The sequence below is a fragment of the Lemur catta genome, chromosome 19 (genome assembly GCF_020740605.2).
Source record: "Lemur catta isolate mLemCat1 chromosome 19, mLemCat1.pri, whole genome shotgun sequence".
NCBI classification, from domain to species: Eukaryota; Metazoa; Chordata; class Mammalia; order Primates; family Lemuridae; genus Lemur; species Lemur catta.
Genome location: NC_059146.1, coordinates 16,769,874 through 16,786,791, shown reverse-complemented (window position 1 = coordinate 16,786,791; position 16,918 = coordinate 16,769,874). Strand labels below are relative to the sequence as shown.

Genomic DNA, 16,918 nt, shown 5'->3' with positions numbered 1-16,918 from the left:
ATGGAGTAACATTTTGCCTGATTGAAGGTCACAACAATCAGTAGCCTCATTTGTGAACAGAGATTGGAAGTAACATGACTTTTTCTGCACATTTGTAGTAATATTATTTGCTGCTTTAAATATCTCTTCTACACCTAATATGAATGTAGAAATTTCCATAAATTGATCCTTTACCATGATATCTAGGTATTTTTCCCTTAGGCAAGAGTGATATTTTCATGCTTACAAGTCTATTTTGTTCTTTGTTACCTCAAGAAGTTTTCAGATTTCACCAATGAAATATAAGTTCATGAAGATAGGACTTCTTGTCTACTGTCGTGTCTCCAGTACCTAGAACAGTGCCTGGCACATAGCAAGTACTAGATAAATATTTGTAGGAAGAATGAAAGAAATTCATTAATTTTAAGGTTGTGAAAATCTTATGCTGTACTTGCTATGAAAAAGAATTTTATAAGAAATTCCTATTGAAAAAAAATTTGCTAAAAATGGGTCTAACAGACCTAGGAGAATTAATGTTTGTGTGCTTCCTGTATATTAATTATGTATACAAATGAATCCTGCTAATTCCAAACTAGTCTTAACCATTTATGAAAGGGGGCCAAGTTGTCTCCCTGAAAAATAATATTTGCAGCTAGGAAAGTTACTATTTCTTCTTGAATCTACAGTACCAAAGTTCAGACTTTTCATTTATTATTTAGAATGTGCTGCATTTTGCCACATTGAAGACCTTACCAAGAAGAACTAGGTGAAGAGTGGAAGAGCAATGCTGGGCACAGCATTGTGCTGTATGTTACAGTATCATCTGTTCCTCCATTAGACATTTATTGTGTCCAGACTGTGCCGGAAACCATGTTATGTTCTGGGGATAGATGAAAGTGATACAGTCTTTCCTTAGCCTCCAAGATGACACAATCTGATACCAAAGGCTTATGAACATTGTCCCAGTAAAACTTGCAAAGTTTCATGAAAGCAGAGAGGAGACATGCAGCCCCAAGAGGCCTCCTGGAAGGAACATGGCACTTCTGCACTGAGCCCTGAAGCCCAAGTAGAAGTGGGCCAGGTGTTGGGGCCCTGGGCAAAGCGTAGTGTGTGACTCAGGCCAGGGCACTGCCTAAGAACCAGCATGGTGGGTGCTGGGAAACAGACTGAGTATTACAGCTGGGGCATAAAATGCCTACCAGGCAATGATAAGATGATGACAGGGGATAGGGTTGCATGAGATCATGGCAGGTCAAGGACTGTGGACTTCACCTTGTGAGCAGGCAGGGAGTGTCTGTTCTGTTTGACAGCCTTCTCTGGAGGCTGAGATGGAGAAGAGATTTGAAAGGAGCAATGCTGGAGAGAGGAAGACCAGTTAGAAGACAACATACAGTATTGCCATAGTCCAAACTGTCAGTGAAACGGGCCTAGGAGCAGAAATGGGGAGGAGGAGGTGAAATCAGCAGGACTTCCTGATCGATTAGGGGAGAAAATCATGACTCCCTTTTTGGTCACGTTGACTTGGAGCAGCCTTTGGGCTGAACAGATGGGGGCGGATTTTAGGACAGATCCACACCAATACTTTCAAGCATAAGCCCTTTTTGGGGTTGAATTACTGGGTCCTGCACATGATTTTTCACTACTGTTACATGCTCGTCAGTTTTGTGTCCTTAGCTAAATTTCTTCTTGCAAACAGGGCGTTTGTCTGTTGGGCACATAGAAGCTCTTGATATGTACATATTGGCTGATTAACTGAAAAGTAAGTTTTTCAGTCTAAATTATTAATTTGGCTATTGAAACTGCAGATTCACCACATTGCTCCATAATCTTGCCAATTTTTTTTTTTAGTGGTAGTAGCACAGTATTGTGCCGGGAAACATTCATCATGTTCTGCTTGGCTGAAATTAATAAGCACTATCCAACGTCCCATTGTAAAACCAATTTAAGACCTTATGCTGATTTTTGATTTAGTGTAACTAAGAAAACTCAGCTGACTACACGGTTTGCCTGGTGGCTGTCACCACCACAGCAGAACCCTTGGTGAGAAGGATCGGTTGTTCCCAAGCCATGGCTTTATGTTTAGACTTGCAAAGGGCCCTCTGACCGGGGATACTAGCTCCTTGTATCTGGGGGAATGACTGACTTCCTGTGCCAGACACTCTGTGGCCCAGAGGTTAAGGTTATTATTTGTTAGTTTCGCAGTCCCTCTTTTGCAGAGCAGGCTCCTAGGAGTGCACATGTGAATGCCCTGAGTATCTGGGGCTGAAATGAGAAATTTAAGTCAAAATGGAGCCCTCTTCTGTACCACCTTGTGGCACCAAGGAGGTTGAGGTGCTTTCTTTGGACACATTAGCATAACTGGGTCTGAGCAGCACCTGGAAACTCAATTCTCCCTTCCTCATTTCCTGTATCAGTTCCTGCCAGGGGGCTGACCCTGACCATGACCTCACAGCTGCCCTGGTTTCCTTTCCTCCAGAGGGAAGGGCTGACTTCCAGGAACCCCTCAGAGTTCGGAGAGTTCAACCTATGGCTTGCCCATAGTTTCACAGCCGCTCTAAGGCAGGTAGAGTTGCCACATAAAATCCAGGACACCTAGTGAAATTTGAATTTCAGATAAACAACAACAAATGCTATTTCAGTGTGAGTCTGCCTTGTGCAATATTTCAGTTCAATTTGATGTATCCGTTGTTAACACTGTGGCATATTTACTTTCTCTCTCCCAGATACGCCTTTGCTTGATCTGTTTAAGTTGCAGACATCACACACACTTTGCTTCTAAATCCTTCAGCATGCATCTCCTGAGATTTAAAGCGCTTTTGACGTAGTCCATGCAACAGCTGGGACAGAGTTATACTAAAACAGTATTTGTTGTTTAGCTGAAATTCAAATTTAACTCGGTGTCTGTGTCTGTATTTGTTGCATCTGACGACTCTACCCTAGGTGTGTGATGGAATGGCCCAGAGCATGGGCTTTGCAAACCCTCAAACTTGGTCAGGTTTGATTTAACTTGCTGGCTCTGTGGCTTGGGAAAGCCAGTGCCACCGTTGCAAAATGGAACTTTTTATCTTACAGGGTCAGTGGCAAGCTCAGAGATAACATACATAAAGCCCCCAGCTCGGTGCCTGACTCTAGCAGACTCATAGTAAAATTGCAGCTGGCAGTGGTAGCGATAGTAACTGTCTTTCTCTGAGCCGAAAGTCAGAGGAGAAGATAAAAATAAAGACACAACTGTTTCAGAAATGTTGGCAGCTGTATTTACAACTTCCCCCTGTTCTCTCATCCCCCTTCTCCCTCCCTGCTTAGTGCATGGGTATAGACACACACACACACACACACACACACACACACACACACACTCACTCTACAACATATACCCTACTCTGGGATTTACAGAGGATTTCTAGATAAACATCCAGCCATGTGGGGTGGAGGAGAAGAGACACATTAAAGGTGCAGGAAAAGCCAACTCTCTTGAGGGAAAGATTTGAGTGGAATAAAAGGGGGTATGAGCATGTGTCTGGATGCTGTTGACTCAGCTAAGAAGTGGCCAGGCAGAGAGGGGGCAGGGAGGTGGAGGTGACAAGAGGGAGAGCACCAGGCTGCACACAGTCTGGATCAGCTGTGACTCTGGCAAGCTGTCAAGGACCGTTTTATTGTCATTGTTAGTTTTCCGTTTGCTTTGTTTAGTTTGGGAGTCAAGTCCACTAAATGTTCGTTTCTATCCTGAAAGTCGGAGGAACAACTTCAAGTCGGACTATTGACACATATTAGAGCAGCTGGGTTCACCCTTCCTTCTGGAAAGGCTTTTTTCTTCTTTCTTTCTGGAAACTCTTCCACTTGTCTCTGGACCTTTGGTCGCCTGGGAGCTGGCTGCAGACCAGGCAAGATGAATTCAAGCGGTTAACCATCTGTCCGTTCAACTTACCGATTCTTTCGGGGTTCGTATTTCTGAGCTGATTTTCTTTGCTCAAACAACTAAATGAGATCTCAAGTCCTTTCTCACTCTAAAATTCTCCACACACTGTGAGGCTTGTCAGGAAAAATTAGCGAGGACCACAGAGTGCTAAGTCAACCATCCTGACAGTGACAGGAAAAGAAATAGGCCAAAGCCCCATGCGGGGGGTGACAGCCTCCAGGGCCTTTGCAGCAGCTCACAGCTGGGGAGCCTTCCCTTTTGTTTTGCAAGAACAGAGGAAAGGCCAGAATGAAGTGGGTTCTCTTTGTACCCACCCCTTCTCCCTCCTTTAGGGTTTCTCAATAACATTTTATAGAATCTGAATTTCTGAGAGTTAGATCTGGAGCTGAGAGAGACACACAAAGCCTGAGGGGTAGCAAAATGCTGTTTATTTTGAGCATCTGGGTGCAGATGGGTGGAGGGAGAAAAAGGTGTCCACCTCGAGGGAGGGAGGGGAAATTGTTGGATTTTATGGAGGGTTTTTCCAGGGGGAGTGAGCAGCACCTGCAGAGATAGGGGAGGGGGAGCTTCGTCCTTATCTGGGGGGAGAGGAAGGCCGGCCTGGCTGCAGCTGCCTGTGGTCGAAGTTAGATTTATAACCTCGGACTCCCCAGACTCCTGCAGGTTTTGTTTTACAGGCCTTATGATATTTTTCGGGTTCCCACTCTAAGTAAACCTAACACTTAGATTTTCATTTTTATTAAAAAAGATAAGGGAACAATTTTTTTCCTGCCTATAGAAGTAATTTATGTCTGTTGTAAAAATCCAAACAAAAACAACAGAGAATGGAAGACCCCTTACGTCCTGACCTATAGAGATCAGTCCTATTAGACATTTAGTGCGGATGCATAGAGATTTTGAGGGTAACTAAAAGATCAAAATTTTAAAATTATCTGTGTTTCACCATCCTCGTGTTTCCATGTCTGCATTTTATCTGCTAGTCTTGTCCACACAGGTACCTATTTTACGTTGTCTGCTTTTTCCATTTAACATAGATCATAAGTATGTTTCTTATTTCTATTTAGTCTTTATAACTTTAATGGTTGCTTTCTACTCTGACCTATGAATTATTATAATTTTCTAAGTCATTCTTTTCCTGTTCCACCTTTTCGTTATTTCCAGTTTTATGCTAACTCCTAATGGTTTCCAAACCTGGTTACAGCTACAGCGGGAAGACAAGATCATCACTAAAGACTTTCTGTTATTTTTTTTCCTCTTTTGTTGTTTAACATTTGCTAGTTTGTCTATATTTCAGCAGATTCATGGGAGTGACGTGATTCCTTACTTTCTTCAGACCATGCCCCAGAGTATTCTCCACCCCAGCCTGAGGGTAGTAATAACCAAGATCACAGCTACCATTTCCTGAGCCCTTTGAGTGTGTCCTGAGATAAACACCCAGCTGAAATCTCATTTGATCCTTATCATAATCATAGCCAACCCCTCCTTCCCATTTGTGCCAGGATAACCTTCTAAAATACCTCTTTCCTGTGTCAGTTCTAAATAGGCAGCGTGGTAGAGCAGCGGTTCCCAACCTTTTTGGCACCAGGGACCGGTTTCATGGAAGACAGTTTTTCCAAGGGGTAGAGGGGAGGTGGAGGTCAGGCGGTGATGCCAGCAATGGGGAGCGGCTGTAAATGCAGATGCGCCATATACAGATAAAACCTCGCTGGCTCGCTCACCTCCTGCTGTGCACCCCCCTCACCACCCCTCCCCCTTCACCCCTCCCCCTTCACCCCTCCCCCCTTTCATGGAAGACAATTTTTCCACAGTGCAGGTGGAGGGAGAGTTGGGGGGGCCCTCTGCCGCCCGGTCCCTAACAGGCTGCAGACTGGTACCAGGGATTGGGGACTGCAGTGGTAGAGTGTTAACCTAAAACCAAATCTGACTTAGGTAAGGAGAGACCGTTTGAAAGGATTATTGCAAGGTGGGGGGGAGGGTAGAAAGCTCTGACCATAATATCTGCAGGAGTCTCAAGGGTTAGGCAAAGGAGTCTTTTAAAAGGAGGAATGAACAAGATCAGAAGGAACCTTGAGGGAAGTGGGGAACACGGAATGGCAGGATCAACAGTAGTTATGAGAGAATGACTTTCCAGAGACCAGCCTGTCCTAGAGGGGAGGGTGAGGAGGGATTGTACAGTGACAAGCGTCATAGTGGGTGGGGAATTTTAGAGTGAGAAAGAACTTGGGATCTCATCTATTTGCTCAAGTAAAGAAAATCACCTCAGCCGGGCGCAGTGGCTCACGCCTGTAATCCTAGCACTCTGGGAGGCCGAGGCGGGAGGATCGCTCGAGGTCAGGAGTTCGAGACCAGCCTGAGCAAGAGCAAGACCCCATCTCTACAAAAAATAGAAAGAAATTAGCTGGACAACTAAACATCTATAGAAAAAATTAGCCGGGCATGGTGGCACATGCCTGTAGTCCCAGCTACTCGCGAGGCTGAGGCAGAAGGATCGCTTGAGCCCAGGAGTTTGAGGTTGCTGTGAGCTAGGCTGACGCCACAGCACTCTAGCCTGAGCAACAGAGTGAGACTCTGTCTCCAAAAAAAAGAAAATCACCTCAGAATTACAAACCCTTAACAACAATAAAACAATAAAAACAGTCCTTGACAGCTTGCCAAAGTCACAGCTGGTCCAGATTGTGTACAGCCTGGGGCTCCCCCCTGTCTGCCTCCCCCCCCATGGCCCTTCTCTGCCCCTCTCTGCCCGGCCAAAGGCCTCTGCTCATCCCTGTCTTCTGCTCTTCTCTGCTCACCTCTTCCCAGGTTCTGCCCTCCCGTCTTACAAGCAGTCAGTGGAAGCTATAGTCAACTATATTGACAAAATACAGTTTTCCAGTACTAAATTTAGTCGACTGAGCAAATATTTCTCCAGGAAGTGCATTGTCCTAGGCACTGTGGGGAGTATTAAAGGAAAAAATGAAACAAAAACAAAGTATGCTTGTTTTGTAGATCCGCACCTTCTGTTTTGAGAAGCCAACAGTTAACCTGATAGGCTACCATGTTGATTGAAGAGCTGCACTTGCCTTCTCATTTTAGTTTGCTAATTTCATCTGCTCCATGTTAATTCCTATTGACTTCAATTTTTAGAAGGTGTTTTCTGTCCTGACTACTTTTTCCTAGGAGATTTCTACATAAGGTGTTATGGGATTCGAAAGAAGAGACGATTTGTCCAGTTGAAGGGATACTCAAGGAATTCATGTAGGAGGGAAAATTATTGCCTTGCCCTTTCCTGGAAACTTACGGGCAAGAAAAAGAGATCCCTGCTTTAATGAAATCAGACAACTTTTTAAACATCCTTGGGCCTTTCGAATCCTATAGAAGACAAAATAATTATTATTTACGTGTTAGACCTTCTCCTGTTAGACCTTAACATGTTAGTTTTAGGTGGGTTAAATTCATGTTACTGACCTGTTTTTAGGTGTATGAAAGTTATCTGTATCAAAAAGGAGTCGTTAGTGTCAAACCCTAACAAAGTGGAGCTGGGGAGCCAGAAGGAGGAGCCCTCAGGCATGGGAGGAATTCCTCCAAACCTCAGTGCTACAGATAAGCCCCTGCCCCTGCCCAGGGATCATTGCCTAGCAATGTCTGTCTCTGCCAGTGAACTAATGCCAGCTCTTACAACCTCCCCCACCCCCGTCAGCAGTGGTCTTTGTTTCAAAACAGCTTAGTCTTTGAAAGCAAAGGGTCCCTCTCGCCCTGACCCCCTGGGATGTGCCCATTGTCTGACACAGCGCGGGTATCCCGGGCTGCAATCTCCTTGTCTTCCCAAATAAACTCTGCTTTGGAGAGTCGGTCTCCTGTGGCTCATTTTAGGTTGACAGGCACTCTAGGTATGCTTTATGGGGGAGAGACTCCACCGTATAACTTGTATAACTAAACGGTGTCGTGTATTATACTCATTTTCTTGAGATGTCTGCAGAGGTAGGATGGGAGAGTGGAGAAAAGCTGCACTAGTTCCGGACCAGCTCTGACCTTAAGCAGAGAACAGCTTTTAACCTTCCAGGGCTTCCGAGTTACACCTTGTCAACCATGAGGCCTTTCCAGGTCGATTGTTTTCTTGCACTGTGAGCCTGAGTCCTGGCTCGCCCTCAAATAGCTTAGACTTCAGTTTAGGAGACGAGAGAAAAGACCACAAAGCTATTAAATATCTGCCTGAAGTGCTGCTTAAGCCTCTCCCTGGGGCAGGGAGTGATGGGTGTGTGGGGAGCAAGAGGGGAGATGTTGCCAAGGAGAGTCTGGAGCTGGGTCTTGGAGGCGGGAGGAAAGGGATTTCATGGTTTGTGTTTAAATTTTTTTGTCTCATCAATCTGATCTCAACTCAGTAAAGACCAATAGTATTTCAACAATGTATTGTTTGGATAGGAATCTCTGGACTGATGCCAAACCATGAGTAATCCCCAGCTCTAGGAAATGGCCAATTCGTGGGTGTAGACTTACTGCCAGTCCTCCAGATGACTGGCTTTGATTTGATTTGTCTAGTTTTCTACATTCATTTATTCTATAGTCACTTTTTTTCCCTGCAGAGATTCTTGGGAAATTTTCTATTTAATAATAGAGCTATATCCTTAAGTTCTCGTGCAACATTGTTTCTATTAAATTGGAGGCCTGGACTTTGTTCTGCCAACGTGATCTGAAGCTGGTCCCTTTGTTTATTGTCACTCAAAGCCTCTCTGCCAGAGGAGTAACAGGTGGCGTCAGGGGCTGCTGTGTTTGCCATCTGGTTCTTGGAGTGGCCTGACATTGGATCAGTAGACCCCATTTTCCTCGTTTGATTTTCCTTTTTAAAAAAACATTCTCAATGTTAATTTTTTTTCCATTCATTATTAAAAAGTTAGAAGATACAAAATCTCATCAAGGTGAAAATGACAGTGATCCAAATTCCCGACACTCAAAGTAATCACTGTTCAAATTTTGGTTTGTTTATTTTTAGTTTGTGCTTTTGTCTTTCTTGTGCCCTTCAGTAATGTCTACTGTACAAATACAAGGTTTTCCTCCATTAACAGACTGAAGACTGTTAAGACTCCTGGGTGTTAGGTTTCTGCTTGTTAACCTGGGCCACTGTACTGATCGGGCTTCTGCTGCCATGGTGACTAACACGCCAACGCCCCAGTCTCACTGGCTTGGGACAGTAACATCCATTTCACACTGGTGGGTTGCAGGCTGCCTGCAGTTTGAGCTCCACTGGCTCAGCTGCACTAGGCTGGACTCCAGGCTTCTGGTCAACTTCAGGTCTGGTCTGCAAATCCCCATTTTAGGACACACTGAAGGATCAAGAGCAACCAGTGCTTGCTCTTCTCTTGGCAGAGGGTGACGGCTCCGGGACGGCTGGCAGAAATACGCCACACTTCTTACGGCCTCTGCTCCATGTCAATACACTGACATTTGCACCCACGTCCCATTGGCCAAATCTAGTCACGTGGCCAAGCCAGAAGTCAGGGGTGGGGAAGAAAAACAGAAATTGGTCTCACAGTCCTGGGTGCTAGAAGTCTGAGATCAAGGTGCTGGCAGAGTTGATTTTTCCTGAGGCCTCTCTCCTGGGTTTGCGGATGGCCGTCTTCTCCCTGTGTCTTCACCTGGTCTTTCTCTGGGCATGTCTGTGTCCCAGTGTCCTCCTCTTATAAGGACACTGGTCATATTGGATTAAGACCACGCTCATGACCTCATTTAACCTTAATTTCCTCTTTAAAGACTCTTACCTCCAAATACAGTCACATTCTGAAGTACTGGGGGTTAGGACGTCAACACACGAATTTAGGGTGGAGGACATAATTCAGCCCATAACACCTAACAAGGTGGGGAGTGAAAGAAGGATTGTGAAGTGAGGCTCATGCTCCTCGTCTTTGAAACAGGGATGGGCATCTCTGCGGTAAGGTTTGGGGGGATTGAATACGAAATGCACGTAAAGCCCCTGCTGGTGGAGGAAGTAGAGATGGGTGTGGTTCCACCTCGTATGGAAAGACCAAAACTGGCCTTCCTGGGCCTGTCTCCTTGTTCTTCTGTCACCTTGGGGTATATGGTGCTTTTCAGAAGAGCCTAACTTGTACAGAAGCTGTACCATCAGTGAATCTTCAAAGTTAACAAAGCCAATAGGGCCTCAGCCTGTGGCCTACCTTTTGGTAACACCGTGTTTCCTCCCATGAGCTACATCTCTAGCGTCTTCCTTTACAGACATTTATTGCAGGCCTTCAATGACTTAGCAGGGCTGTGGGCCCTCCTGGTGTACGACAGGGCCCTGTTCTCAGGAGGCTGCAGTTGAATGCCGTGAAATGAGCTAGGCGGTCAGAGTAAGGAGCATCCCTCCCTCTGCCTCTTGCGTTCAAAGCCAACTGCCTTACATTTTTGTAAATCTCCTTTTGGTTTTCTTCCCTAGAATATTGTGTTAAGGAATGGCACGGAGATCTTTGACTCCTGGGAGAAGCCCCCTGTGCCCGTGTACACCCAGTTCTATTTCTTCAACGTCACCAATCCAGAGGAGATTCTCAGAGGGGAGGCCCCTCGGTTAGAAGAAGTGGGGCCATACACCTACAGGTGAGTCCTGACTGCCTCCCTGCCATGTGGGAAATATGGAGTGTCCCCACCGTGGCCTGAGTCCTCTCCCCCCTCCCCGTGAGCACTGCCCTGAGGGCTGTGTGGGGAGCACAGGTTTTGGTTCCCTTTGGTCTGAAATGCTGCTGATGTTTTGCATGCATGTGTGAAACCTCAGCAGGGCATGGTTTCGTGGACTGGGCTGAGTCTCAGCCTGCCGTGGTTAGAAATGCAGCAGCTTCCTCCTGAGTTGGCAGAATGTGGTTATTAATCCATGTGGAGCTGCTCCCCACTCCTGACTTTTTTAATGTCTGCTTGATATTGTTTAGTGACTCCTAGGGCCTTTCCCTGTTTCCCTTCCCCACATACCTAGTTTTAAACCCGTTTCCAAAATTTGTTGTTGGTCTAGGATAGGCCTTTCTGGTTCATCTTCACTCCTGCCCGTGCTTGGCATGAGCGATGACCAGGTGGCAGGGTTTGTTGGAGTCTCTGGTGGTTACCACCAGTTCCAAACACTGGGGACTCAGGGTGGCCTTAATCATTTTTTAGGAGGTTAGTAGAGGGAGATGCTTGGGTCAGAGCATTTTCCCTGTGGCAACGTTCCCATTCCCCCTATTACAATAGCTCTTCCTCCCCCGCTGCAATAATCTTTCCAGTAAAGTCTCTCCTTACCAAGTTAAAAAAAAGATTAGTAACGGAAGCAGACAGCAAGATCTTTCTTCTTCAGACCTGCTAAATGGTAAGCATGCGTCACAATTCTGTCATTATCGATTGCTTAATAAATTATTGCTGCCTGATTCATTTGTTATGAATCGGTACCATTCTCAGTGCTGGGAATTCAGAGATTTAAAAATCCTGGTCCCTGCCTTAGGAGCTCGTGTTCTGTCTCTGGAGTCAGGTGACCTGTTTCGAATCCCGCCTCTGTGACTTGCTAGTTCTCTGTGCCTCATTTTCCTTTTCTGTAAAATGGGGACACAGATAGGTCCTTCTGTATGATTGTTATGAGGACTAAGTGAGCCGATGAGTCAGTATTTATGAAGTGCTTAGACTAGTGCCTAGCGCATTAATTAGTGATGATTGTTTCCTCTGATTATTAGTGTTTTAATTGTCTGTACACATCAATATGCAGAACTATAAAGATGAACCATGTTGTTATATAAAGGAATTTTAAGAAGACACCTGAGTCCCCATTTTAAAAAGCACTTTTGTATGTTTGTGCCTAAAGAAACTGTGTACTGGGTACAGCAAGTCTATCTGATGACAATTAGAAGTTGAACCAGGATCCGAATTTCTAAGCGTCTTACTATTTGTTATTGTTTTTTAAACTAAATTCCTCAGGGTGAGAGGGAGACTCCACCCCCTTGCAGGAATAAACCTCAGCTGAGAACTACAGAAAAACCCTAACGAACAATCTTCCTTCTGGGCCTCCCGGCCTGTTCCTGTGATCATTATCCTCGTTTCTTGAAAGAAAAAGACTCAAATTTCTCATCATAACCCACAGTAAACTCAATATTCTTCTGCCGAGATGTCTTTGGGGCCGTCGTGTCTGTCGGCGCAGGTGTGGTCTCTTGGCTGTGGTCATGGCAATGCGTCCTAGAAGCAGAACCATGTCTACTTGTCACCATACTCCCTCCGTTGCCCGTTTGATAAGGACCTCAGCAGATTTACTCCTGAGGAAAGTCCAGGAATATTTTCTGGGGCTCTTGACCTGGGATCCATGGATCCCTAAGGGGTCACTGGATAGATTTCAGGGTTGTCTGTGACTTGGTGGGAAAAAATTACGTTTGCTTTTCCCTAACCTCTCACTAACATTTAGCATTTCCTTCAAGTCTAAATGAATACAACAGACCATAGTAGCATTAGCAGTGACCTCACCTCTAATGGAAGCACAGATATTGTTGTACCTCATTATAGCTGTTTGAAATATCATTTATATCCATAAATACCTCAACATTATAGTAATTATCCAACCTGCTGCTACATCTTTTTTTTTTTTTTTTTTTGAGACAGAGTCTCACTCTGTTGCCCAGGCTAGAGTGCCATGGCGTCAGCCTAGCTCACGCAACCTCAAACTCCTGGGCTCAAGCGATCCTCCTGCCTCAGCCTCCCGAGTAGCTGAGACTACAGGCATGCGCCACCATGCCCCGCTAATTTTCTTTTTATATGTATATATTTTTTTAGTTGTCCAGCTAATTTCTTTCTATTTTTTTTAGTAGAGACGGGGGTCTCACTCTTGCTCAGGCTGGTCTCGAACTCCTAACCTCAAGTCATCCTCCCACCTTGGCCTCCTAGAATGCTGGGAGGGCATCAGTTTTTTAAAAATGAATCTTCAACTGAATTCAAGTTAGAAATAAAATGAAATTAGTAAATAAATTGAAATTCAAACAATCTATAAACTGAACTGAAAATTTTGAAAATATTTCAGGACCAAACCTTAACCCAGGAAGAGAGTTTATTGACTTTGATTCCTTGGTCAAGGTGCCCCTTGGCGGTTGTATTTCCTCAATCATAGGTGGAAAGAATGAAAACAACAGTTTTTTGAGAAGACTCTATCCTAGGCCTTATTTCCTTCCATCATTACAGCTTTAATCTGCCGTCTTTAAGGGCTTAGTATCTGCAGTCTCCCTGTATATAATGTTATATGGAGAATGTTATATTGAAAATGTAATTTTGATTCTGAAAGAAAGGAAAAGTATTGCTTACTAAAGTGGTGTCTATTTTCAAATAAAATCCTTTTTTTTTTTCTTTTAGGGAACTCAGAAACAAAGCAAATATTCAATTTGGAGATAATGGAACAACAATATCTGCTGTTAGCAACAAGGCCTATGTTTTTGAACGAAACCAATCTGTTGGAGACCCTAAAATTGACTTAATTAGAACATTAAATATTCCTGTATTGGTGAGTAGTCATTTTAGTATCATTATTGTGGATTGTAGAAAAAAGGAAACAGTTAATGCTATTATGGTTTTACATTTAATATCTATTAAGTTATGCTGAAAATATACATATACAAAAAGAAAAGTAGATTTTTCCCCTTCTTTTCTTTAAAGTTCATCTCAGACTTTTTTCTAAGGTCTATCAAACAAGGTCTTTCCAAATGATGACAAAATGCAAATTTTAGGATTTGTTTGCACAGTTTCTTCCTGTGTGTTTAGGATTAGCACTTGTGCAAATAAATAGGCCCTTAGGATTTTTTGGTAGCTAGTAATTTAAAAAAATATTTATTTGCCCCTTGTAAAGTACATTGCTGAACATTTCTTAGTTCAGATTTCTATCTTGGTTGGATTTTATATTCTCAAAATATGTAAATTGACTCCTCCCCTTTTCAAATAGAAACCAACAGTCTGGGCTGTTAATTATAGCCTACTGTGATTGCACTGGGCTCTGTTTATAATGGCAATTCCACCTAACGGTAACACCTATTCTACACCGATGCTATACTGAGACCCAGGACAGTTTCTTATTCACTTACACCAAGCCCTTCTGAGGCTCCCACCCTAACTCTGCTCCATATGTAGCTGGACATGGTGGACCTAGGACCTAGAGAATATTCGATCCCAAATCTGGTCCTGCCCTGCTGCCCAGTGGTGTAGGGTTTATAGTGAGGGCTCAGCGCAGGAGGAAGGTGCACCACCTTGTGGCCAAAGATGCCAATGTATTTACAAGCGCTTTGGCCAATGTATTTACAAATGCAGTGTATTTACAAGACACGCTTCTATGGTGTCTGGATAACTCAGATCCTGCAAATGGGGATGCCAAGGTCACACTTATGAAATGTAACACAGAGAAAGGACAGTAACTGAAGAGTCATATTCTTCCATATGCAGCCAGAGAGGAGCTCACTGACTGATTTTTCGGCTGTTTAATCTCAACATTTACTTTCTAAGTTTCTAGCCCCCTTTGTTGAGGGGAGAGAGCATGGGGTAGGGGTGTTTGGGAGGGGATGCTGCTGTCTTAACTTGCCTCTGCTCCTCAGACCGCCATGGAATGGTTCCAGGCCCACTTCCTTAGGGAGATCATCGAGGCCGTATTGAAAACCTACGAACAGAAGCTCTTCGTGACTCACACAGTTGACGAATTGCTCTGGGGCTACAAAGATGTGATCTTGTCCCTCCTCCATCCTTTCAGACCTGAGATCTCTCCTTATTTTGGCCTGTTCTATGGGGTAAATTGATTTTTCTTTTCAGCGCCTCTTGGTTCCGCTGACAGTGGGGACAGGGCACCCCAAGCCAGATTTCATCTTAGCTTCTGGTTTCTTATAGACCAAAATGACCTGAAGGCTAGATGTCTTGTGCGATCCCCAACCTTTTTGGCACCAGGGACCATTTTCATGGAAGACAATTTTTCCACGGACCGGGGAGGAGGGAGATGGTTTCGGGATGATTCAAGTGCATTACATTTATTATGCACTTTATTTCTATTATTATTACATTGTAATATATAATGAAATAATTCTACAACTCACCATAGGTTGGGGACCCTGTGTAGAGTATGTGAAAAATCAGAAAGCCTTTTTTGGGGGAAAATAAACAAGTAAAATGGATGGTTGGGAAGTTGGTAAAAGACAAAGTTAACTTCAATAAGAAAATATTAGATTGGGGTGGGCTCTGGGATTGTGATGAGTTTGCCCAACTTTAAATTTGTAGTTATTTTTTTTGGCTCTGCCTGTTCAAGAGTCTTACTTTCATCTACCGAGAGATACAAAGGTTCCCTCAAAGCCCTTCTGGTCCCAGGAAATCTCATTTTCTGTTTTTAAGGCTTTGAACTGATTAGATGGAAGCCACCCACTCACATTATAGAGGGTAATGTCCTTTACTTAAAGTTAACTGATTGTAGGTATTAATCACAGCTGTAGACTGCCTTCACAGTGTTTGACCAAACAACGGGGCACTGTAGCCTCAAATTAACTATCACAGTTGCTTTAAAAGTAAATCATATTTACTTATTTTCAGAAAAATGGGACGAATGATGGAGACTATGTTTTTCTAACTGGGGAAGACAATTACCTTAACTTTACAAAGATTGTGGAATGGAATGGAAAGACGTAAGTCTAATTGATTTATCAGTGTGATTATTTTTCAATTTTCATTTCAATTGATTTCAACTTTTGCATTGTTTGAAAAAATTTTAGGCCAGGAGCAGTGGCTCACGCCTGTAATCCTAGCACTTCTGGGAGGCCGAGGTGGGAGGATTGCTTGAGCTCATGAGTTTGAGACCAGCCTGAACAAGAGTGAGACCCTATCTCTAACAAAAATAGAAAAATCAGCCTGGCATGGTAGCACACACTTGTAGTCCCAGCTACACAGGAGACTGAGGAAGGAGGATCACTTGAGCCCAGGAGTTTGAGGTTGCAGTGAGCTATGATGACACCACTGCACTCTAGCAGGGGTGACAGAGCAAGACTCTGTCTCCAAAAAAATAATAATAATAATTAAGCAAAATTTTTTGTGAATAAAAGCATTCACTTTTTAGATGAAAAATGTATAAATCTATAAATATTCTTATAATTATTATTTTACAAATCAAGATAGGGATAATACACGTTACAAATGAAATATTAGTGATTTGTAGATTTATCACGGCCAAGCATGAATTACATAGCCAGTGGAAAGTCTCACTCCTCCTAAGTAGTCATTGAGTGATGTGTAGTAGCTATAGCACAAATACTTTTCAAACCATCATTTGTTTTGGGGAACGAGGGGAGAGGTTCTCTTTTTAATTTAATTCATGTTTGTGGGTTATTGGTATATTTTTCTCCAAAGATGACCAAATAAATCCAAAACGAATAAAATGGATGGTTGGGAAGTTGATAAAAGACAAAGTTAACCTCAGGAAGAAAATATTAGATTGGGGTGGGCTCTGGGATTGTGATGAGTTTGCCCAGCTTCAAATTTTTACAAAATATTTTACAAAATACCTGGTTTGAGTACTCCTCAAAATTGTCAAGGTCATCAATACTAGGAGAGTGTGATAAACTATTGCAGAAACCCAAAGAAATATGAGAACTAAATGTCATGTAGTATTCTGGATGGATTCTGGAACAGAAAAAAGATATTAGGGAAAAACTAAGGCAATCTGGATAAAGTGTGGGCTTTAGGTAATAATAATGTGTCAATAGTACTTCATTAGTCATAACACATGTACTATAGTAACGTAAGATGCTAATAATGGGAGAAACTGGATGCAGAATATAGGGGAACTTGCACTGTGTTTACAACTTTCCTATGAATCGGAAACTATTTAGAGTTTATTTAAGTTTTAAAAAGCACACGTGTACATAAACATATATTTACACACACACAGACCCTCAAGTATACAAGATCCCCGAAAGGATCTGAAAGGTTGGGAAGTTAGTCTGTTATCTATCTCGTGTGTGTATGTGTGTGTGTGTGTGTGTGTGTGTGTGTGTGTGTGTGTGTGTATTTACCTACTACCTACCTACCTATCTGTCTATCCTCTTA

The 16,918-nt window shown here is 43.4% G+C and overlaps 1 protein-coding gene across 1 annotated transcript in view; it reads left to right on the top strand.

Annotated features, from left to right (window-relative positions):
* SCARB2 (scavenger receptor class B member 2) overlaps nt 1-16,918 on the top strand; it is a 44,252-nt gene that overhangs the window by 10,708 nt on the left and 16,626 nt on the right. Inside the window, exons 2-5 of the mRNA XM_045532858.1 lie at nt 10,302-10,459; nt 13,208-13,355; nt 14,434-14,622; nt 15,410-15,501. Of these exons, the coding sequence (XP_045388814.1) occupies nt 10,302-10,459; nt 13,208-13,355; nt 14,434-14,622; nt 15,410-15,501 (587 nt within the window). The remainder of the gene's footprint in view (nt 1-10,301; nt 10,460-13,207; nt 13,356-14,433; nt 14,623-15,409; nt 15,502-16,918) is intronic.